The sequence below is a fragment of the Doryrhamphus excisus genome, linkage group LG6 (assembly GCF_037039965.1).
Source record: "Doryrhamphus excisus strain RoL-2023G ecotype Guam linkage group LG6, RoL_Dexc_Guam_v1.1, whole genome shotgun sequence".
Lineage (NCBI taxonomy): Eukaryota > Metazoa > Chordata > Actinopteri > Syngnathiformes > Syngnathidae > Doryrhamphus > Doryrhamphus excisus.
In genome coordinates, this window is record NC_136362.1 from 9,792,141 (window position 1) to 9,814,712 (window position 22,572).

The 22,572-nt window shown below is 43.0% G+C and overlaps 2 protein-coding genes across 2 annotated transcripts; one reads left to right on the forward strand and one right to left on the reverse strand.

Moving 5' to 3' along the window:
* Positions 1 to 255: 255 nt before the first annotated feature.
* On the reverse strand, positions 256 to 1,088 carry lg6h14orf119 (linkage group 6 C14orf119 homolog). The gene is made up of 2 exons (XM_058068128.2): positions 550 to 1,088; positions 256 to 473 (listed from the first exon to the last, which is right to left on the reverse strand). Exons 1-2 carry the CDS (start codon positions 934 to 936, stop codon positions 300 to 302), a joined length of 561 nt encoding a protein of 186 aa, XP_057924111.2. The 5' UTR covers positions 937 to 1,088; the 3' UTR covers positions 256 to 299.
* A 797-nt stretch (positions 1,089 to 1,885) lies between these two features.
* On the forward strand, positions 1,886 to 19,126 carry acin1a (apoptotic chromatin condensation inducer 1a). Its single transcript, XM_058068250.2, has 18 exons — positions 1,886 to 2,066; positions 4,415 to 4,480; positions 4,566 to 4,677; positions 4,764 to 4,819; positions 6,121 to 8,673; positions 9,378 to 9,533; positions 9,668 to 9,747; positions 12,531 to 12,588; positions 13,588 to 13,627; positions 13,755 to 13,897; positions 13,975 to 14,118; positions 14,221 to 14,398; positions 14,656 to 14,801; positions 16,544 to 16,651; positions 16,732 to 16,839; positions 16,921 to 17,233; positions 18,373 to 18,473; positions 18,549 to 19,126. Exons 1-18 carry the CDS (start codon positions 1,929 to 1,931, stop codon positions 18,849 to 18,851), a joined length of 4,803 nt encoding a protein of 1,600 aa, XP_057924233.2. The 5' UTR covers positions 1,886 to 1,928; the 3' UTR covers positions 18,852 to 19,126.
* Positions 19,127 to 22,572: the final 3,446 nt, after the last annotated feature.

Here is a 22,572-nt window from a genome sequence, read left to right on the forward strand (position 1 = left end):
AAATTTAGGCAAAATTTGTTTGACAGGATCAGTTTTTTTGTTTGTTTATTTATGTGAGTTTACAAAAAATGACCACTTTTAATGTCCTTTATCATCATAAAAGGAGTTGACCCATCATGCAGCCATTCATTGGAAATATTTCAAGTATGGGTCGGTATTAAAGCAAATGGTTAGAAGTGTGTGTGTCCTCTCCCTGAAGATTGGTTTACAAAAACTGATCTAAAAAAAAAATTGCAAAGGAGTCCATTAAAAATGTCACTCTTCACAGCTGCATGTGTTTTATGTTAAACCCAACACGTTCAATCCCTGCCAGCCGTGCCTGCAACACAGTTGTAAAAGTGCGCAACAAACGTCGGATCCCTCTCCTCCAGAATGTGTAAGAAATGGTTCCGCTCTTCTTCTCCCCAAGACTCAAACCACTGAGTCCACAGGCGTAGCTGGCATTCATATATGCTGGGTAGTCGGTCCTTCACCTTGGAAAGATGCAAAAATAGCAATAATTAATTCATATTTCAACAATTAAAACCATATTATTTCTGATTCAATTACCTGGAGAGTACTGAGAGAATCCAGTAGTGTGCACACCTTCCCGGGTACAGCTTTACCCACCAGATCTTGCAGAAACCTCTCCCGCTGCGAGGAGCTCCAGCCCTGGAACCAGCTCAGTACGCACCGCTGCTCCTGGAGACTGGCGTAAGAGATGGGGTCCGGTTCTCGAACCTGACTTCCACTTGACCCACATGTCAGGTTCTCAAGACTCGGGGGGCAGACGACGCCCCGAGGGACCGAGGGGAAGACCTCCTGGCAGGGAGAATTGACAGCAGTCCGGTCTTGTGCCGCCATGAGAGTGGAGCGATGTGGACTATGTAAACCGTCTGCGGCGGACAGCTGGTGCTGAGGATTCGAACTCGGACTGACATGGTTGAACCACGACATTGTTTGCTTTCAGCATGAGAAGAGCCGGTGCCGTGTCAGCCGACTACTGCTTATTATAAATCCAAATGCCTTCCGCGCTAAATCATGTACTACACAGCCTTTCTCGTATTTATAAAGCAACAGCCATAATCCCTACTTCTCTTCCGTATATTGTTCTTATTCTTTGTGCTTTATCGGGAATTGCAGCGACTTTAAGTGATTATTACCGCCCCCTAGCGTCCAAAAGAGAGGCTGTTAAATAGTCAATCAGCACGCGGCGCTCAACGGTGTTGGGAAAATTGTTTTTTTTAGTATTTAGTGATAGTAACTGCTTATTTTCCACAAAAATTTGAATTAGTAACTGAATAAATGTAACAAATAATGATAACAATAAATAATACACTGATTTAACATTGTGGTGTGAGATGTTTTTTTTTGTAATTCTCTACAAAAACGCCAGAGGGCAGAGTTTAACCACAACTTTTGTTGAGTCGCTCTTTCGTTTACTGTGGAAAATGGCAACTGAAGCGACATCCAAATCGTTCATATAGATATAAGTACATAATAACGGGCCACATTTCATCGTCTGTATTAATATAGATATTTCCGGTACTGGAAAATATTTTTTTGGACAGCCTACTGTGGTTCAAAGTACTGCTTTTATTTTGAAGGCCCGACTTGACCAGCTGAAGGAGGTATTGTGCCGATGTTGCCCGAGGCTTTCCGAACGGATTTTTTTTCGTGGAACTTAAAATACCGAAAACTATTAAAATGGGGGGCACAGGCAAAAAAGGGCAAATATACGTTAGTTTCCCGCTGCGCAAATTAACACAAAATATAATATAACATTTAAATAAATGTACAGTGTGTGAAAACTAATAAATAAGTGACGTTGAATGAAAAGGAAGGGAGAACCTTTTTCATATCGGTTGCCGGAAGTTGTGTGCTATGACGTCAGCAGTGGGAGGGCGTTGCTCGACGCTCTCGCTGGAAGCGGTCCAGAGGAACGGAAAATGGCGGACCTCGAAGACGTTACCCTGGACGGGAAGCCGCTCCAGTCCCTTCGTGTAGCCGATTTAAAAGCTGCCCTCAAGGAGAGAGGACTGTCGAAAAGCGGATACAAAAATGCTCTCGTCAAAAGACTCAAAGGGGTGAGTTTGGGCGCCAAATGCGGGGCCACCGTTGCAGCGAGCTAGGATAAAGATGAGACGGGCTGATGCTTTCTCGAGGCCGACATTCGAGCACTGTTGAACCGCGTAGTCGCTGGAATGTGGCGTTTGAACATTCCCACTCGGTTGAATTGTCTCCTTTTATACGCGCTGTTTGTTGGTAATTGTGTTTTCAGCGTGTGTGGATACACCGAGGACAGCAAGCAAGACTTTAGCCAACTTCTCATCCCCAAATGTTGCATTGGTGGTGATGTTTCCCTGTTAGCATAGTAGCTATTTGGCTAACCCCGTTTAGTTTAGCGGTGGCCTCGGTGGATAGCTTCTCTTTACGATTTTTTTTGTTAAAAAATATATTCTTTTACCGGGCAATTTCCGCAAACATATATATTTTTTCTGATTTCAGTCATTTTTTTTAATTGCTACTTTTGACGACTTACGGTCTGTGGATTCCCCAAAGGTGTTTGAGGCCTTTGAGCTACCGTAGGTCATCGAAGAGCTGATTTGTTTACTTTTCGACAGGACATCAACCAAAGGTTATCTTGAGCGATGTATTTAATTTTTTTAAAATTACGGCCAAAAACCTGATTCCCGTTTCAAGTTTGACAAGAGAGATATCGCGTCGGTATGCAATGAGCATATTTCTGGAGTATAATATTTGTAATACTCATACCTAATCATTTCAGGCGTGTCTTGTCTAAATATTTCAATGTCACATTGATTCAGTGTGGCAAATCTTGCATTGGAAAAAGTACTTTTACTTTAATGCAATTATTTAACTGCCTTCTGAGATGTTTATCTAATTTCTGATCATACTAACTGGTTTATATTTTAATCAAGCTAAAATTTCTTAAATCTCCGCCGTAAGCCGACTTTGTATTATGGTGTACCCAGCATGTCTTGCTAGCACAAGTAACATTTTTGTTATTCGCTCCTTGTCATTGTCACCAGCAAATAATGGTATTTTTTTCTCGTGTGTTAACTGGGTGTTGTGCTGTGTAGTTTTTTTCCTCGTCAGACTGACCTTCTGTTAGACGCTGATGCTTCTTAATGAGAGAACAAGATTGTGCGAGATTAAAACATGTTAAAAAATGTCATGAACTGAGTGGGAGCCTTATGTCAGTCATAAGCGCTTTTTCTGTGAGCATAGTGTAAGGTAGAAGAAGTTATATATTAGCAGCATGTTTTTTTGAAGCTGTGGCGGTGGGCTGCATGAGAGGCCGTCTTACATGTCATCTACTAATGTTAAAATATCGTTTTGCCCTGTTCTTGTAGACCCAATTCCTTGTATCGTCTGTTCTCCTGATGCCGCTAATAAGTAAAGTTTAGTCAGCCACAACATTTTGCTGTAAATATGAGCAGGCGGTGTTAAATTATGAAACGCAATCAAAAAAAATAGCACACAATGTTTCCCACATGGCTCAAATTTGCAAGATTTTCCAGTACTGTAAGTGCATACACCTTGAGACACTTTTTGCAGGTCGCCGAGTCTGCATCTTTTGGGGTCATTTGGGTTAATACGGCGACGATGATATGTATTTCTCATTTCTGTGATGCGGCGCCATACATGCAACGAAGTTGGTCGTATTAAATGTTTCCCAGTTCTGTGCCACCACGGGAAATAACGTGCATGTCAAGTTTTGCACTCAGCTACAATGTATTTTATTACCTCACGACTGACATCACTCCTGCTGTTTGCTACTTTGCTAGCACCCTAGCAAGCATTGTTTTTGTGACACGTGGTCTCTATCTCGTCGCCGCTGTAGAAATGTGCTGCAGTTCAGTTGAGTTGTTGATTAATTAGTTGTTGAGTAATTTCACATTTGATCAAAGTTACTGAAGATTTGTCAGATCAAAATTAAATCACTGCGTATGACTTTGTGTAAACAATCACTACCTCCCGGTTTTCACTCTTAAGCATCACAGGGAGTGTTGTTCTTTTAGCGTAAACATCAAGCTAATCTATAGTCATGTGTCTTGTGTGTCTTTTCATAACGACACATCACCATAAACGATGAATTGCAGCCGTATAGCCACATTGTTTTGTCAATCAGTGAAATAAATTATTGTTAGTACATGTTATCTTCTAATAACGAAAATAAAACAAATATTTAGTAGAATATAGAATCAATTGAAACAAATAAAATGAAGGATTGTATTGATTGGCCGCAGCCTTTGTCGTTATTTCCATTTTTTTCATTTCAGTAATTAAGTTGATTGAGTTCTTTTGTGCCTCTTTTTGTGCGCCATGTTATTTTCTACTTTTAATTGCTCCCCGTTTGTCATCCCTCTCAATGTACAAGATACTAATATCTCTTTTGTACCAATGCCAGGCTCTCATGCTGGAGAATCTGCAGAAGACCTCCACCCTCCACGGTGGGCGGCAACCAAACTTACAGGTCGGTGTCTGGAACCCGGTATTCTCATCACCGCTAAATAGTTGCCACAAAAAAAGTACAAGCCATTTTATGTCTGTATTTTCAGATGGACGAGGAGATGAGCAACAATAGCTTTATCAAGCAGTATTTCGCCAAACAGCAGGAGCTTCTGAGGCAGCGGCTAGAAAGAGAGGCTCGTGAAGCATCTGAAATGAACGGTAGGTAGAATCTCAGTTTCTTGCTCGATGTGTGATATGATTGCCGTATAATTCTTTTTTACATATTTATTAAATTTTGTGAACAGAGCAAGAGGACCACACAGAAGTAAACAACAGCACCCCTAGTCCTGCTCAAGCCCAGGTTAGGCTCAACCTTTTTACCACACTGTTGGTCTATCACTTTCTAGCCTTCCCACTGTTCTCTGAACTTAGTTTCACATCCCTTCTTTATTGCATTTCTTTCTTCTTAGGATTCCTTCTTTAGGAATGGAATATTTCCATACTTGGAGCACACAGAACCAGTTTACGACCTTCTAAATACACTTTTTGTCATTATTAGAGCCCTCTAGACATGAAATAACACGCCATTGTCTGTTTTACACTTGTATAGTCCAACATAGTGAATGTAATATAACAAAAATATGATGTGTTAGACATAAATCAGATGTAACATAGACGACAAGTGTCCAAACCATCCCAGGAACCATTTGCAGCTGTTTTTTATTTGCCCCCTTGCACCTTCAAAAAATATAATGTAACAAGAAACCTAAAAAAAAGAACAAACATTGAAAAAAAATTATTGCTTTACAATAATAAAGTCACTCCAGTTTCCTCCCACATTCCAAAAACATGCCAGGTTAATTAGCGACTCCAAATTGTCCACAGGTATGAATGTGAGTGTAAATGGTTGTTTGTCTATATGTGCCCTGTGATTGGCTGCCGACCAGTCCAGGGTGTACCCCGCCTCTCGCCCGAAGACAGCTGGGATAGGCTCCAGCACCCCTGCGACCCTCGTGAGGAAAAAGCGGTAGAAAATGAATGAATGAATGAATAATAAAGTCCAAATATTAAGAGTAAAATAAATTGCAATCAAATGAGGAAAAAGAAGTCTTCATTCCACAATGAAAAAATAAGCTCAGCTCAGTTTTGGGGTCATTTTTGCTGAGTGAACATTGAAACTCTGTAACAAAAGTTTAAACTTTCTTCTTTCATCACAAAAAAGAGTTTGTTTTTAGCCTTGTCGGGTCTTTATAATCAGCAGTAGAACATACGGTGGCTTCGCTGACAGTTACTGGTTACTTTACCCAAAATAGTAATTGAATTGGGAACACTACTTTGGTAACACATGTTTTGTGGACTTGGAGACGGCATGAATTCAGGGGTGGGCAAACTCCGGCCCGGGGGCCCACATGTGGCCCACCAAGCGTTTGAATCCGGCCCGCCAGTTGCTTTCTAAGTATGTCAACTTTGAGCACACACAAAATAATAATCTATTTACAGATGTTTGCGTGTATTTGAGTTATTTGCAGATGTAGACAAACTATACATCCTTTGTGAGAAAAAAACGAGGTAGCGTGAGGGCGTGATGTCTGTAGCGAGGGTCTGTACTGCCAAAGCACATACCACCATAATAAACATTTCAACCACCCTTTTTCTTGTCAGGATGTGACCCCCGCCCCAGCTGACCATCACAAGTCATCACCAGGCCCCTCTGATGGAGAGGGCCTGTTTGCCGCGGAAAACGAGGGAGAAGCTAACAGCAACCAGGAAGCTCACATGTCCACTTCTCCCGCCTCTGGCTCAGTTGCAATGCACATTCCCGGCGGCGGCGGCGATCACAAGAGTGCCGCGGCAAGCGACTTCCTTGCTGACAGTGACGACGACGACAGCGAGGATGGCGAGGACGATGGCGACGACGAAGACTGGGACAGCAACATTCGGAGGAGAGCCCCGAGACAGCCGGCCAGAGGGCCCTCGGCTCCGGAGAGGTGTGGAGCATCTTGTCAACAACCCCAGCAGCAGCACATCCCTTCCCTCTTGTCTCCTCAACTCCGCCAGCCAACCCCTCCTCCCTCACCACCCCCCGAGTTATCATTCCCCTTACCCGACACCCCCAAACAGAGCCCCCCAAGTCCAGATGTAGCCCCAGCTAGGCGCTCACCCAGTAGCTCCAGCTCCGGTTCCTCCAGCAGCGATAGCCGCAGTAGCAGTCCAGAGCCGCAGAGAAGTGGACACGTGGAGCGCAAACCCGGCCCTTTAACTCTCCTGGCACGCAAAATGGAATCCGAGGGAGCTTTCTCTGGAGCGGGTTGGCACGGCGGCAACGGGGAAGGTGGCAGAAAAGACGGCGTTACACCAGCGGCCGCAGAACACGCCGTGGCTCACACGGCCTCCACCGCCGGCCATATGCTCTTTTCCATGACGCCAGGCACCGACCAGGGCGCTGGAGGAGCACAGTCGGCCCATAGCCACGTTCCTGTGAGTGTCCTCAAGGCTTCCGCGGCGGAAGACAGGGAATCTGAACTGGACGCAGAAAGAGAGCAGCGAAGAACCCTTGAGCAAGAGCAAGCGATGGAGGAAGAGCGAAAAAGAGCTCTTGAAAGACAGGAGCGGGAAAAAGCCTTGCAGCTGGAGAAAGAACTTGCTTTAGAAAGAGAGAGGCAGGAGAGGGAAGAAGCTCTGGCCAAAGAGCAGGCAGAGCGAGAGCAAGCACTGGCAAGAGAGAGAGCTCTCGAGCTGGAACAGCAGAGGGCCTTAGAGCAGGAACTTCTCCAGCGCCAGCGGGAAGAGCGAGAGAAGGAGTTAGAAAGACTCCAGGCTCTGGAGCGGGAGCGAGAGGAACGAGAAAAGGCCTTGGAGGAGGAACGAATAGAACGAGAGAAGATGCTGGAGCAGGAACGCCTGGAGAGGGAGAAAGCTCTGGAGCTCGAGCGACTCGAGAGGGAGAAAGCCAGAGAGCTGGAGCGATTGCAAGCCTTGGAGCAAGAGCGGATGGAAAAAGAGAGAGCCCTAGAGCTTGAGCGACTGGAGAGGGAGAAAGCTCTGGAGCTTGAGCGACTAGAGAGGGAGAAAGCTCTGGAGCTTGAGCGACTGAAGAGGGAGGAAGCTCTGGAGCTTGAGCGACTAGAGAGGGAGAAAGCTCTAGAGCTTGAGCGACTAGAGAGGGAGAGAGCCCTAGAGCTTGAGCGATTAGAGAGGGAGAGAGCCCTAGAGCTTGAGCGACTAGAGAGGGAGAGAGCCCTAGAGCTTGAGCGATTAGAGAGGGAGAGAGCCCTAGAGCTTGAGCGACAAGAGAGGGAGAAAGCTCTAAAGCTTGAGCGACTAGAAAAGGAGCGAGCGCTAGAGCTTGAGCGACTTGAGGCCCTAGAGCATGAGCGACTAGAACGGGAGAGAGTCCTAGAGCAGGAAAAACTAGAAAAAGCGAAAGCCTTAGAGCAAGAGCGACTAGAGCAAGAGCGACTAGAGCAGACCAAGGCCTCCGAGCGAGCGGACAAGGAGAGCATCAAGATGGAAACAGCCAAAGAGTTAGACGCCGAGCGCCCTCCATCCAAATGCGGCGGCGAGCCGGGTCTCACCCCTCCCGCCGCCCTTCCCCTTTCCGCAGGACCAGATGGAAAAGGAGAGGCGGTCGACAAGGAAGATGCCAACGCCCCCACGCCAGCCGAATCGAGGTCACCCATGTCACCGACATCGCTGTCATCTCCGCAGTCGTCACTCAAGAAGTTCCGATTCTTAAGGGACCCTCCAGTCCAATCCCCCACCCCTTCCATGGTCATCAAACGGCCGCGTACCTTCTCTGACACCCCCCCTGTCTCATCCAGTTTTGGAGAAGAGAAGGAAGGACAGCAAAGGCAGCAGGACATCGGTGCCGGACCGCCGGGTCCAGTGGGCAGCCAGTCCAAGGAAGACCCAGCTTTGAACAAAAACAGCTCCAAAGAGAGCCTCACAGGTCCGGTATCGGAGGACATTGATAAAGATGATTCCACGATCCGGGAAGAGCCCGCCAAGACCACAAAAGATGCGGGTCCTCCAAGCCCAGTGGATGCTACACAGTGGCAGGAAAGAGACGGAAAGAGGGAAGCGAAAAAAACAAGAAAACGTTCATCCTCGAATGACTCGTCGTCTTCTGAATCTGATTCTGGGTCGTCGTCATCCCGGTCTTCTTCCTCATCTTCCTCTTCTCCCGATAAGACATCCATTTCAAGAAGCAGAAGGGTAGGCAATCCACATACAAACATTTGACTACTTGAATTATGTGCACTAATATATCCATCTTTAATAAACACACAACACAGATTTTACCACAAAACGTCATTTTTGTATAAAACTTTTGTATTAGACTTCAAATCACAAGTTTGTTTTTATTTAGTGGTTTAGTTGGCAGCTACAATCTCCCATGCTATGGTAATAGTTTTATTTCATTTAAACATGCATCAGATTACTATTGAATGCATCACATAATCAGTTCACAGTTCCACATGTCCAAAAGGAGTAGGAAGAAGCAAAGCTTATTAAATCCTACCCCTCCATATTTGTACTTTTACAATCAGTAACTGTTACATTTGTTCACTTCCTGCTTTCCATAAGCTAGACATAATTAGTGTCCTAATTAGGCAACGCTGTGGTTGCACATGACTTACAGACACATAGCCTCCAAGATGATGAAGTATTTGTAACAAAAAGCATGTAGTATACACTCTTAATGTTCGGTTTGTGTGTTCCTAAATGCATCACAATCTCAGCTCAGTGAATTGTTGCCACCACTAGGTGTCACCATCCCTTTTCTCGATACACAGCACATGTTAAATTGTAAATCCTACCTTACTAGCCTAAATTATGAAATACAATATGAACTTATAGTTCAGAAAAATACTGTTATGTTTGTCCTAATTCTTTTCCGCCTGTTTGCTTGCCTTTAGGAAGGAAAACCTCAAAGAAAGGCCTCACCACAGCGTAGCGTGTCTGCTGTGGCCCAGGATGATAGTATAAACGAAATACCAAAGGCCCCCCCTTACAAAAGAGAGAGATCTGTAGAGAAGACTAACACGCCTGATGACGGAGCGAGTCGGGCTAAGGTCGGTGACCTTCTATTTTACTACCTTTCTTATGACAGGTTATACATTTGTAATGATGGTTTTCCAACCTGGACCCTTTTTCTATGTTAACACCAATGTTGCTGCCCTTCACCCCCTTCCCCTTAAAACTCCAGAAACCATTCCTTCAATCAACAACCAGGGAAGAGAGGAAGAGAAACGACAGCGAAGGATTGGAGGAAAAAGACGAACAAAGGTCTGCTGCATTTACGTCTTTGTTCTGTGGGGTGACTACAGCCACAAATGAATGTCATGCGTATGAGTGGCTGGTATTCAAAGACCTGATCAAAATCAGTTGAAAAATTGCTCGAATATTAATTTTGCACATATGGACGGACCTTAACGAGGTTTTAAGCAGAGCTACAATATGCAAAGGCAAGAAGCGAGAGTGGGACAAAAAAAACATAAAAAAGGTAAATAATAATATAAATTAAAATAATTAAATTTAAAAAAACTTAAAATAATTTATTGAATTTAAAAAACTTAAAATAATTTATTAAATAAAAAATTTAAATAAAATAAGTTTATAATAATGAATACATAATATAACAATAATAATAAATAAATAATTAAATACATAAACTGAAATAGGTTGTTTTTCACCTGATCAAAAGTTCAAGACCACAGGCTATGAAAGCCAAAATCTGCTCAAAGTTCTCATTTTCTGTCAGGCATTCTCACAGTCATGCCCTCCTGATGGCCAAAGCTAAGAAGCTTTCTCTTATTGAACGTGGTCGGATCGTCGAGCTGCATAAGCAAGGCCTCACGCAGCGTGCCATTGCTGCTGAGGTTGGACGCAGTAAGACGGTCATTCAAATTTTTTTTCCCAAGATCCTGAGCATTACGGAACAAAAAAGTCAACTGGTAGACCCCAAAAAATTACACCTGCGCTGAGCCAGAGGATTCGATTAGCTGTCTGTCAGGACACAGGGTGGTCCTTCACCCAATTTAACGGACGCCATCTGCGGGAAAAGGGTTTAAAAAAAAAAACAAAAAATAAATAAAGACCCCGTCTCCTTCAACACTACAAAACTGCCCGTTTAGACTTTGCCAGGGAGCATCAAACATGGGACATTGGAAGGTGGAAAAAGGTTTTTATCCTCGGATGAGGAAAAATTTAACCATGACGTGACAAGGAAAGGTTGTCTACCCGGCCATCATGATCTTGGGTGATTTTTTGAACAAGAATGCTGGAGCTTTTGAGCGATGGTTTTACACTTTCGATCAGCCAATAAACAGCCTATTTCACTTCAGTTGTTGTTTTCAATAAAGGGCTTATTGTCTCACTCCCCCTTCTTTCTTTTACATATTGTAGCTCCACCTAAAACCTCATTAAGATCCAAATGTGCAAACGCTCAATTGTAGCTATTTTTTCAACTGGTTTTAAGATTTTGATCAGGTCTGTATAATCTCTAGCACCTTTGAACACAGAAATGTATTTCCCAACCCTGTTCCTTATTAATTTCTTCAGAAATGTTGTATTTTTTTTCAACATTGCAAGTTGAAAAAACAGTGAAAATGTATGACTTATATTGAAGATTCTGATGAATGAGGATCATTTAGTATGTGTTTCACAAACAAAGAAATGGGAAATGTTTTGCACCATGAACACTTTTTTTTTTTTTAATGCCACTTATGATGCGGTTCTAGTTCCCTTGGGAATGTTCCCTCTGGGAAATTAAAAACGTACAGTCGTCCCATGCTTCAAACACAGCTCCCTCACTTAATTTTATGTGCAAAGTAAGCTTCAACATAAAGCAATCCAGTATTCATCTGAATTCCTTAATAGCACAAAAATGCTATTACAAATATAATAATACATTTTATTTCAAAGCGCCTTTCAGGACACCCAAGGTTGCTGTACAGAAGATAGATAACAAAAATATACAAAATAACAAAATATATAACAAATGCACCCATTTAATTTAGTTTGGAAGAAAGATTTGCACATGTATGAAACTTTTCATTATTACCACAGCAGCTATGTTGGATCAAAAGTATAAAATATACACAAGAATCTGAAGAAAACTATGCACAAAACATGTCCACTTTTACCACCTTTCTGTTTTTTTTTTTTGTGTAATTGTGGCTGCAATACTCAGATACCCAATTCCTCGTTGAAGAGATTTTAGTCGCAAAATCGATTGAATGCAGTTTAAAAAAAAGATGAAATAATTGATTTAAGATGTTAACATGGGCATTCAGCGTAGCTAATATGTAACCTTGTCACTTTTCACGCTGAAAATGTCACGTATAAGTATTTTCCGTCAGGCGATAGTCGCGGCTACCTTGAAGACAACACGTGGGTCTTCTTTTATTCATAATTGAAAAGAACAGCTACTCTCGCGGTGTAGCGGGGGCCTAACATATCATTAGCTAATGGCTGAAGCTAACAACAAGCGACACCTTCGCCCCCGTTAGTGTGTCGCCGGCATGGGGAGCGGACATGAACGCTAACGGTGAAGAGTCGCCTGCGGCGGGAGAATAGGTATGGCGGATGGATGGAGGGAGGGACAGAGCGAGCGAGCGCGATTAGCTCGCTGCGGCAAGTCTGCGTGTGTGTGTGCTGCGTTAAAGCAGTACGTCATGTTTTCATTGACAAGTTGCATTAGTCGGCTCCGTGGTGTTGTCGCCAGCTTTGACGGTTTTGGTCTGGCGCGGATTGACACATCGGGGCAAGAGGCGGACTGCGGTGCTTGGCGCATTACTACGCCTTGTGATGCGTGCTTCATGCAAGGTTTTTCCCAGACACGTCTCGTCAACTGGTCCTAGTTAATGTCACTTATGCTCTCCTCCCGTTTACATGCATTTTGAATGACTGCATGGAGGTATTCAATTTATTAGGTTTAAAGGGGAACCTGTTGATTGAAAATTGTACTCATTGTCAATATGTCTATTATTGTTTTGCATATTCACCAGTAAATTTAATAATTTGGTTTCTCTCTGTCCCCTGCTTCTGTGAATGTCGACGTAATGAAGGACGGGGATTGAGTCTGCAATGGCAGATTCAGAGAAGGTTCCGGAGACCAGCGAGGAGGTGAGGATGCCGCTACATTCATTTTCTACCGCTTATCCTCACGCGGGTCGCAAGGGGTGCTGGAGCCTATCCCAGCTGTCTTCGGGCGACAGGCGGGATACATACTGGACTTGTGGCCAGCCAATCACAGGGCACATATAGACAAACAACCATTCACACTCACATTCATACCTATGGACAATTTGGAGTCGCTAATTAACCTAGCTGTGAGGTCTGCGCTCTAACCACACGACCTCACAGCTAGGAGACCCGGGTTCAATCCCACCCTCGGCCATCTGTGTGTGGAGTTTGTGTGTTCTCCCCGTGCATGCATGGGTTTTCTCCGGGTACTCCGGTTTCCTCCCACAGTCCAAAAACATGCTAGGTTAATTAGCGACTCCAAATTGTCCATAGGTATGAATGTGAGTGTGAATGGTTGTTTGTCTATATGTCTATATATATATATATATATATATATATGTTTGTCTATATATGTCTATATGTGTATATGAATGAATGTTTTCAAGAAATTCGTGCGTCTAACCGGTTTGCTCGCTACAGAGCGGCCATCTGGCGTCCATGTTGCAATGTGGTGTAAACAATGAATAATAGCTGTTTAATGATGACTATAGGGGTGTTATTCCATGTCTACAGGGCTCTAATAATGTGAAAATACGGATTTGGAAAGTCAAACAGGTTTTCTATGCTCTTACTACAAAAATATTCCTTTTTTTATAAGCATTGAAATTAATTTAAAGCGGTCGGGTCTCGAACAAGGGACAACTGTATTTATAAGGTATATCTATCTGAGAATATACAGTATGATGATAAACACTCCCTGGCCAAAAAGGTCATGTTTTTAAGATTTATTCTTATTTCAGAGTGGCAGACATTTTTAGCCAAAGTGCTGCAAAGTTTTACCACTTCCACTTTTTCAATGAGACACTTGTCACACATCCGTACTATAAAAGCCAAATCTTTGACCTTATGTAACTATGCTGACTCATATTTGTGTTGCAGACACCCAAGGCCTTCTCGACTCGGAAGATCTCTCTTGGCAGTGAGTATACCGTTGTTAGTTGTTGTATTTCATCATTTCCTGCATTGTTGCTACTACTATGTGAATGTCAACACACATGAATGTATGGTATGCGCTGAGCCGTGTTGTTGTTTTGCCGTCATGGCAGGCAGTAAGTCGTCTCCAGGCAGAGGCAGCACGGACAACGATCAGGATTGTGGCACAGCTGGTGGTCGCAAGAGGAGGTGGGGTTCCAGCACCGTGGTCACGGTCAAGAAGCCTTCCATTAGCATCACCACAGATTCACTGAAGGTATTTGCAGCATCCATATGTTCTGCTATCTTGAAGCACGCGTGCTTATTTGATGTATTTATTTGCCCCCCCCTCAGTCGCTGATCCCAGACATTAAGCCATGTGCAGGCCAAGATGCTATTGTGGACCTGTACCCCGAGGAAGCCGTCCTGTCCGGTGCTGAGGAAGAAGACCCAGAGCGCTCGGAGCAGGACCTTCAGATCAGACGCACCGTCACACAAGTATTGTCTTCACTTACTTTGAATGCCGCGTTTCCAAGTCGCGTGACTCTTCTTTACCCGGACGACTCTCTCTCTCTCTCTCTCTCGCTCTCTAAACTGAAGGTGGTGGCGTCAGACAGCCAGGAGAACGGACAAAAGGAGGCGAAGAGGAGCAGGAGGGAGGAGTCGGAGGTGAACGACGTACAAAGCGACGCAACTCATGAAGACAAAAGCTCCGTTCCTGAAGACATGGAAACTCAGTCACCGTCCCAACCCAGCCAAGATGTAGAACTCAGCACTGGTAACGATACTAAATACTACTTGGCAATACTTTAAAGTGGTGGGGGGGGGGCATACTTGTTCCACAGAGGGCCACATACTGAAGGATGCAAGGGATTTGGTCATATTTTGTTAATATTTCTACTATCTTCTGGTAGATTTTGTGGTATTTCCTAATTCCCATAGTTTTTATACTTTATACAATATAAAACGGAGTTCTCCGGTATTCAGTAAAGCAGTTTTTCAGACTCGTCCCCCTTCTCCCCCCCCCCTCCACAGTGAGCACAGGTGAAACCATCATTCGTCGCTCCATCAGCCAGCAGAAAACGGGTGTTTCCATCACCATTGACGACCCCGTACGCACCAACCGACAACCCTCACCACCACGCGGCAAAGTTTCCAACATTGTTCATGTTAGCAACCTGGTGAGAAAACACTTTACTGCCATTTTTTCCTCTCAAATCTCTAAATTTTGACCGGCAATGTGCGTGCTCCCATCCGCTCCAGTTCATTCTTGTTTGGCAAACAATACACAATTCATGGGGGAAAATGCACTCGAAATTCAGATGTTACACTGGCGCTGTCATTAGGAAGGATAAAGTGCATCTTCTGTCGGCCAATCCTACAAATGAAAACGATGCACTGCTAATGTACGTGTGCTATGCAAGTAAAGAATAAATGTTATGTAAGTCGACAGGACTTTTTGCAATAAAATGATAAAACGGCCAAACACGCAGCACCCTGCTGTCTAAAAACACTTCACCCACCGATATGTGAAAATATTCTAAAAATGTCCATGAAGGAAGCCTGAAGAGCAACACGAGGCGCCTTGCTTGCACTGGAGAGTTGGAGTACGTTAGCTGACATTGTGTTTCTTTATTCATACTGGGAGTTACAGTCTACATGACTAGGTGTGAGCACATGTGCTATGTCCAGGTGGGCAAACTGCGGGCCACCAGGCATTTTTTTTGTACCTTAACATCAAAACTGTAGCCGGCAACATGACTCGCAGTGTTATTGTTGCACGCTTGAGTCGCCAAAATAGTCCAACATGTCTACACAAGGTAACCGATAACTAAATATTGATGCACAATACCCATGCAAAAAAAAAAACAAAAACGCCCATATATTCCTGCCGCAAGGCATGCTGGGGCAAAATATGTTGAGCTTCCCAGAGAAATAAACAATGAGAAGTTAACACATCCAGTGTTTTATTGTTCATAGTTCATGTTGTTGTTGCCGCTGGACTACCTAGCATGCCTTGCGGGTATTAGGAAATAACAGTTTTGTTATTGAGTCGCCAAAGTAGTCAAATATGTGTACACAAAGTAACCAATAAATATTGATGCACAATTCCCATATAATACCTATATATTCCTGCCACAAGGCATGCTGGGGCAAAATATGTTGAGCTTCCCAGAGAAGTAAACAATGAGAAGTTAACACATCCAGTGTTTTATTGTTCATAGTTCATGTTGTTGCCGCTGGACTACCTAGCATGCCTTGCGGGTATTAGGAAATAACAGTTTTGTTATTGAGTCGCCAAAATAGTCAAATGCATGTCTACACAAAGTAACCGATAAATATTGATGCACAATTCCAATGCAAAAAAACACCCATGTATTCCTGCCGCAAGGCATGCTGGGGCAAAATATGTTGAGCTTGTCGGAGAAGTAAACAATGAGAAGTTAACACATCCAATGTTTTATTGTTCATCGTTCATGTTGTTGTTGCCGCTGGACTACCCAGCATGCCTTGCGGGTATTAGGAAATAAATAAAATAATTGGAAATAAAAAAATAATATTAATAATAATAATAAATTAATAATAACAATAAATTAATAATAACAATAATAATAAATACTAGGAAATAATAATAATAATAATAATAATAATAATAATAATAAATAATAGGAAATAATAACAATAAGGTTTTAAGTTGGTTTTAGTGCTTAGTTGTTGTTTATTACCCACACAGTCTTGGTGGTAGTAGTAGTAGTAGTAGCTTTATGTGGATGTATTTTCATTTGGTTGCACCGTGAGCAAGTATGTCTTTCTGTTTGATGACAACCTATATGTAGACACCCCCCCCCCATCTGGCGCACTCCTGTGCTGTGTCCATGTCAGTCATCCTTCCCTTCATTAAGGCTGAATTGTTGTCATTTAGGTGAGGCCGTTCACTCTCGGACAGCTGAAGGAGTTGCTGGGCAGGACCGGCACCCTGGTGGAGGACGGCTTCTGGATCGACAAAATCAAGTCCCACTGCTACGTCACTGTGAGTTACGGCGGTGCGGGATCCCCTGGCGAAGAACCGCGGTTCACTTTGTGACTTGTGTTCCTGGTTGTGTGGTCTAGTACTCGAGCTCAGAGGAGGCGGTCGCCACGCGGGAAGCTCTTCACGGAGTCAAGTGGCCTCAGAGCAACCCAAAAGTTCTTAGCGTAGACTTCTGCCAGCAAGATGAGGTAAGCCGCCACCTCCGTCAGTCAAGTTTGTGTGTGTGAACCGTTTGTGTGTTAACACTGAGAGTGTGTGTCTGTGTGTAGCTGGACTTCCACAAAGCCTTGGGAACAGCAGACAAACCCGCCACCGAGGAGCGCTGGCCAGGTTCCGCCCGTTGTCTCGCCACCGGCCTGCCCTCGCTCCTCCCCGAGCGAGACCAGTGGGCGGAGCGCGAGCGGGAAATGGAGCGGCGGGAGAAGGCCCGGTCGGAGCGGGAGTGGGATCGAGACAAGGTCCGTGAGTTCGGGAAGCCTGGCGAGGAGAAGGACAAGGAGGCTGGCGGGCGGCGGTCACGCTCCAGAGACGGGCGACGCAAGGAGAGGGCGAAAAGCAAGGAGAAGAAGAGCGAAAAGAAAGGTGAGGAGCCGGAGTCATCGGCGTCACATGATCTGTGTTGAATCTGGGGCGTCCAAACTTTTTCCAGCCAGGGTCCCATCCTGTATACTTTTGTCAAAGGCGGGGTACACCCTGGACTAGTGGCCAGCCAATCACAGGGCACATATAGACCAACAACCATTCACACTCACATTCATACCTATGGACAATTTGGAGTCGCTAATTAACCTAGCATGTTTTTGGGAAACCGGAGTACCCGGAGAAAACCCACGCATGCACGGGGAGAACATGCAAACTCCACACAGAGATGCCCGAGGGTGGAATTGAACCCTGGTCTCCTAGCTGTGAAGGCTGCGCGCGAACCACTCATCCACACATCCGCACCACTTTCTGTGTAGTACAATAATATTCATTACAAAATGACTTTATTCCCATAATATTCAAACATTTCCTTGAACCTCATTTCCCAAAAAATACACATTCATTTTTGGTTTCTTGTCATTTTTTTACGGATTTTTACAACAATTTTTTTTTTTTTTTTAATCTGATTTTTCCACATCACAATTATATACACACACATTTATACACATTTATTTTTGGTTTCTTATCTTTTTTTTTAACACATTTTTACAACATTTTTTTTTTTTTATCAGATTTTTCCACATCACAATTATATACACACATTTACACATTTATTTTTGGTTTCTTGTCATTTTTTTACGGATTTTTACAACAATTTTTTTTTTTTTTTAATCTGATTTTTCCACATCACAATTATATACACACACATTTATACACATTTATTTTTGGTTTCTTATCTTTTTTTTACGCATTTTTACAACAATTTTTTTTTTTTATCAGATTTTTCCACATCACAATTATATACACACATTTACACATTTATACACATTTATTTTTGGTTTCTTGTCATTTTTTTACGGATTTTTACAACCCCAAATTTTTTTTTTTAATCAGACTTTCCACATCACAATTATATTCTCATAAATTGCACATTTTTTGTGAGCCTACAGCTTTTGTCTGGTAATACTTTGATTTATTTTCATGTTTTCCTGCTAAATGCCTGTACTATACACTGTACACACTGTACTACAGTATGTTGGAACATGAATAGAGACGCTTGCATGTGTTTTTTTCTGCAGAGAAAGCGGCCGAAGAACCACCCGCTAAACTTCTGGACGACCTGTTTCGTAAAACCAAAGCGGCTCCTTGCATCTACTGGCTGCCACTGACGGAGGAACAGGTGATGCAACATGAGTCTTTTTGTTTTTTTATTTTTTATTTTTTTATTGCTCACATGTCCTCATTCAACACGCAGACGATGGAGAGGGAAGCCGCCAGGGCGGAACGCATGAAGGAGCGCGAGAAGCGGCTGAAGCAGCAGCAGGAGGAGAAGGAGAAAAAAAGGGAAGAAGAGCGCAAGGAGAGGATGAAAGGCGGCAGCGTGGCGGCGGGAGAGCGCGGCGACGGGGAGAAGGACAAGGAGCGGGACAGAGGTAAAGACAGGGACAGGGACAACGACAAACGCAGCAGGGATGGCTACCGCAGGCCGGGGGCGAGCGGGGAAAGCGGGAGCAGGCGCTCGCGGAGTCGCAGCGAACCGCGAGACAGGCGGCGTTAGCGGCCGGTGGGCGGAGACCACTTTTCCTCCGTTTGCCCTTTTTTTTTTTTTTTTTTTTTTTCTTCCAAGTTGAGACCCCCCCCCAGCAAAAAGGACCAATCGTGTCGTCACTCTTGTCAAAGCACATGTCCCTCCAGAAGTGGGCGTGCGGCGAGGTTGGCGTCTCGTTGGCACGCATCATCAGCAAGAATAGCGATAGGACGCGACACCGCCATTTTTCTGCAAATGTTACATTGGCGACAGGCGTTTAAAAAAAAAAAAAAAAAAAATTGAAATCATGCAGAAAATACATTTATAACATCCGTGGAGAAATATTTATTATCATAATGACCTTTTTATCCCCGCCTCCCTCCTTCGGCACGCCACTCACTCTTCATCTCCACCTTCACTCAAAAGGGGACCACCGTGGCTGTGAGTGATGTCACTCCTCAAGCTTTCATGTATATTGTCCTTATTCCGTCATTTCCCGTACGGGTGCCATCATTTTTTTTTGCTCCTTGCCTGCGCATTCAACAGCCCTGCACTGAGAACGAGGAGGCCTTACGACGGCACGGACGGAAAAGGAGCGCATCAATCTCTCTCTCTCTCTCTCTCGGTGCCGCTTGGAATCAAAAGAGGAGAAAAAAATAAAGCGTGTGCTATTTTGTACAGACGTGTAATCACAAATCCACCTTTTTAAATGAGGCAGCTTTGGAGTATTATGGGCTTATAGGCGATGCAGTGTTTCTCTCCAGATTATTATTTTTTTTTTTTTGGAGGAATTCCAAACCCAAGATTCTCTTAAAATGGAGGAGGCGATGCTTTTTTTTTTTTCTTTCACACCAGACACAACTTTTATCATTGATTGCTGCCTTCCCTTGGCAGGCGAGGAGAAGGAGGCTGTACGATTTTGAGTTTTTGTCGTTATTTTACCTTTTTAGTACAAATGCTTTTTTTTTTTTTTTTAAATTTCTTCTTTGATTACGCCTATCAGTGGTGAATGTACAAATAATAAAAAAAAAATGGTTAAAAGTTTGAAAAATATTGCTCGTTTTTCTTGATTTCATCCTATTGCCATTTTAAGGATGTACTTCCTGTGTCCTAAAAGTGACTTCACGTGCAAAGGAATGTTGTTGCAGTTGCAGTTACACCAACAGTCCACAAGATGGCGATCACCATTTACTGCATCCGGACTTGTTGGGAGGGGTGAGTATGTGATACGGCTTTTTTTGGAGTCAATTCGATTTCGATACCAAGTAAATGTAAGAACAGTATTGCCGATATCTTGTTTTTAAACACGCTAATTGTGCTCAGAATAAAACTGGACAATTATTTTAAGTAAATATATTTCTCATAAAAATTAATTGTAAACAATAAGCAACAATATGTCAACTAAATAAGTTATTGATAGAAGAAGTCAACATTTGGCTCTCATTTTGTGTCCAAAACATTACTCCCTGAATCTGTTAAGCAATTAAGTTGTCCCTCATTTATAGCGATTATAGCGATCAGACCTACCATGTTGAATTAATTACCATCTCACGTTTTTTCTTGCATATTTATGACAAGATTAACAAGAAAAGTGATACATTTACACAAGAAAAAAAAGTTGTATTTACTAGAATCTGGTCATAAATATAAGAAAGTCCAGACAAAATACTCATAAATCTACACGACAAAAATAGTTACAAATTTATAAGAAAAAAATTGCAAATTAATGAAATAAGCACACATTTTATGATAAGTCATATATTTATGTAAGAAAAACCAAGTGACTATTAAAGAGTAATCATTTATTCATACATTTGTTAAAGAAACGCGATAAAGGGAGCTATCGTGAGGGATGACAGCTTTTGGAGTCTGATATCAAATCCCGTTTTTCCCGCCACAGGTATGAGCTTATTGAACCTGATCTCTTTGCCATGCTATTATCCCTTCTGTGTAAATCATGACTTTGCCCCTTTCTTTGCCTCGGTCATTCCTCTTGCTCTTGACGTTCATTCTGCAGACCTCAGCAGAGTTTCTATGTAATTACAGCCCTTTGCTCGCTGAGCGGGACATTTTTGTGCCCTGATGCAAGTCCATGTGTCTGGCATCCAAGGACCTGGTGAGTCCTCTTCACCATCTTCTTCAAGTAGCGCTACAAATAGCTTAGCCTATCTGGTGGCCATTAGCAACAATGTGTAAAGTCAACAAAAACTGTGATTTACACACGACTGGTAGGATTTGTTATTCTTCTAATACTACCGAATTATGTTATTCTATCCATAAACTACACTACTGATGTGTTAGATAATCGTAGTTTTTAATTTATGTGAATTTAACACATTTCCCGTGTCGTCGGTTAGCATAGTGTTCGACATTTAAAAAGTCACTTCCGGTTTCACAGAAAGCGCCCAAAAAACACTTAATAAAATAACGCTTGTAACGTAAAGTCGTCCTTTACAAACTAAAGTGTGCTTTATTATCTTTTAAGTGTTTTTTAAGTGGGCCATCTTTAAAGTAACTTTGACGTTTATTGTCCTTATTTCAGTGAACCTCACTTCACCACATTTACCCGTGTAGTCTCGTGACCTCCATAGTGTCAATTGCCGCCAATCAAGCTCAGTATTCATTTGCCACCATTCTTCAGACGTATATTTCCGCCTTCACAGGAAGTGACAAAATAATGCTACTAAGTAAAACCTAATATATAATGTCGTCGTCCTTTACATTATTTTTGCTCCATTAACGAATGTTAAGTATCTTTTAATGTTCCATGAGTGACTTTGAAGTTTTATTTTATTTCAGTGAGGTCGTTACCGTTACACCGTCCATTTTCGTCATCTTGCTCAGTGTTCCTTAGCCGCTATTGTTTCGACATACACTTCCGGTTTCACAGGAAGCGCCAAAATAAACAACATAAATAACGCTTGTAGGTGACACAAAAAGCATAATGCTGTCGTCCTTTACATTATTGCTCAAGCTAAATTATGTTGTAGTATCTTTGAGTGTTCCACAAGCTACACGGAGGTTTATTATTTTTATTTCATTGAACCTCACACATATCTTTATCGCGTCAATTGTCATCCATTTCCGCCTTCCGACATGGACTTGCGGTTTCACAGGAAGTACCAAAATAAAGCGTCTAAAATGTTTTGTAAATAAAATAAAAAGCACGAAGATGTTGTTCAGTATGAAATAAATATAAAGAAAAAAACTCTGTGGTTTAGGTAACAATGATAGTATGTAGCTATCTACCGTTTGAAGTTGTTTGTGTCTTCTTCCACTTCAAGTAGTCGGCCATTTTGGTTTGTCTGTGCAAATATGGCTGAGGCTGTTAGTAAAGGGTGTCCAAAGTCTACCCAAGGGGGGTCATGTATGGGTTTTTATTCAATTAAAAATACAATTAAACAAAAAATGGGGGGGAAGAAAGCATAAAAGTAAATATGATGATGAATGACGCGCCCCTTCAAGGAAAACATGGCTACAAGCAGACCGTTTTATGTTTTCATGCTAGCAGCAGACCCCCTGCGTCTGGTTCAGGTCAAGCATTGAGACCAGCTGAGCAAGAAGTACTCCTGCCGTAAAAGCAGAATGTTTTGGTGCTGTAAGCACTTCCCCTCCCACCCATTCCTGTCCACCACTAAAGCCTCCTTTTCATCTCCTCCATTTTCCTGCACATCCTCAATGCAAACACCAGCCGAGACGCCATCAAAGAGTCCAAAACTAACCCTTCCCCTCCCCCCAACCTCGTGTTTTT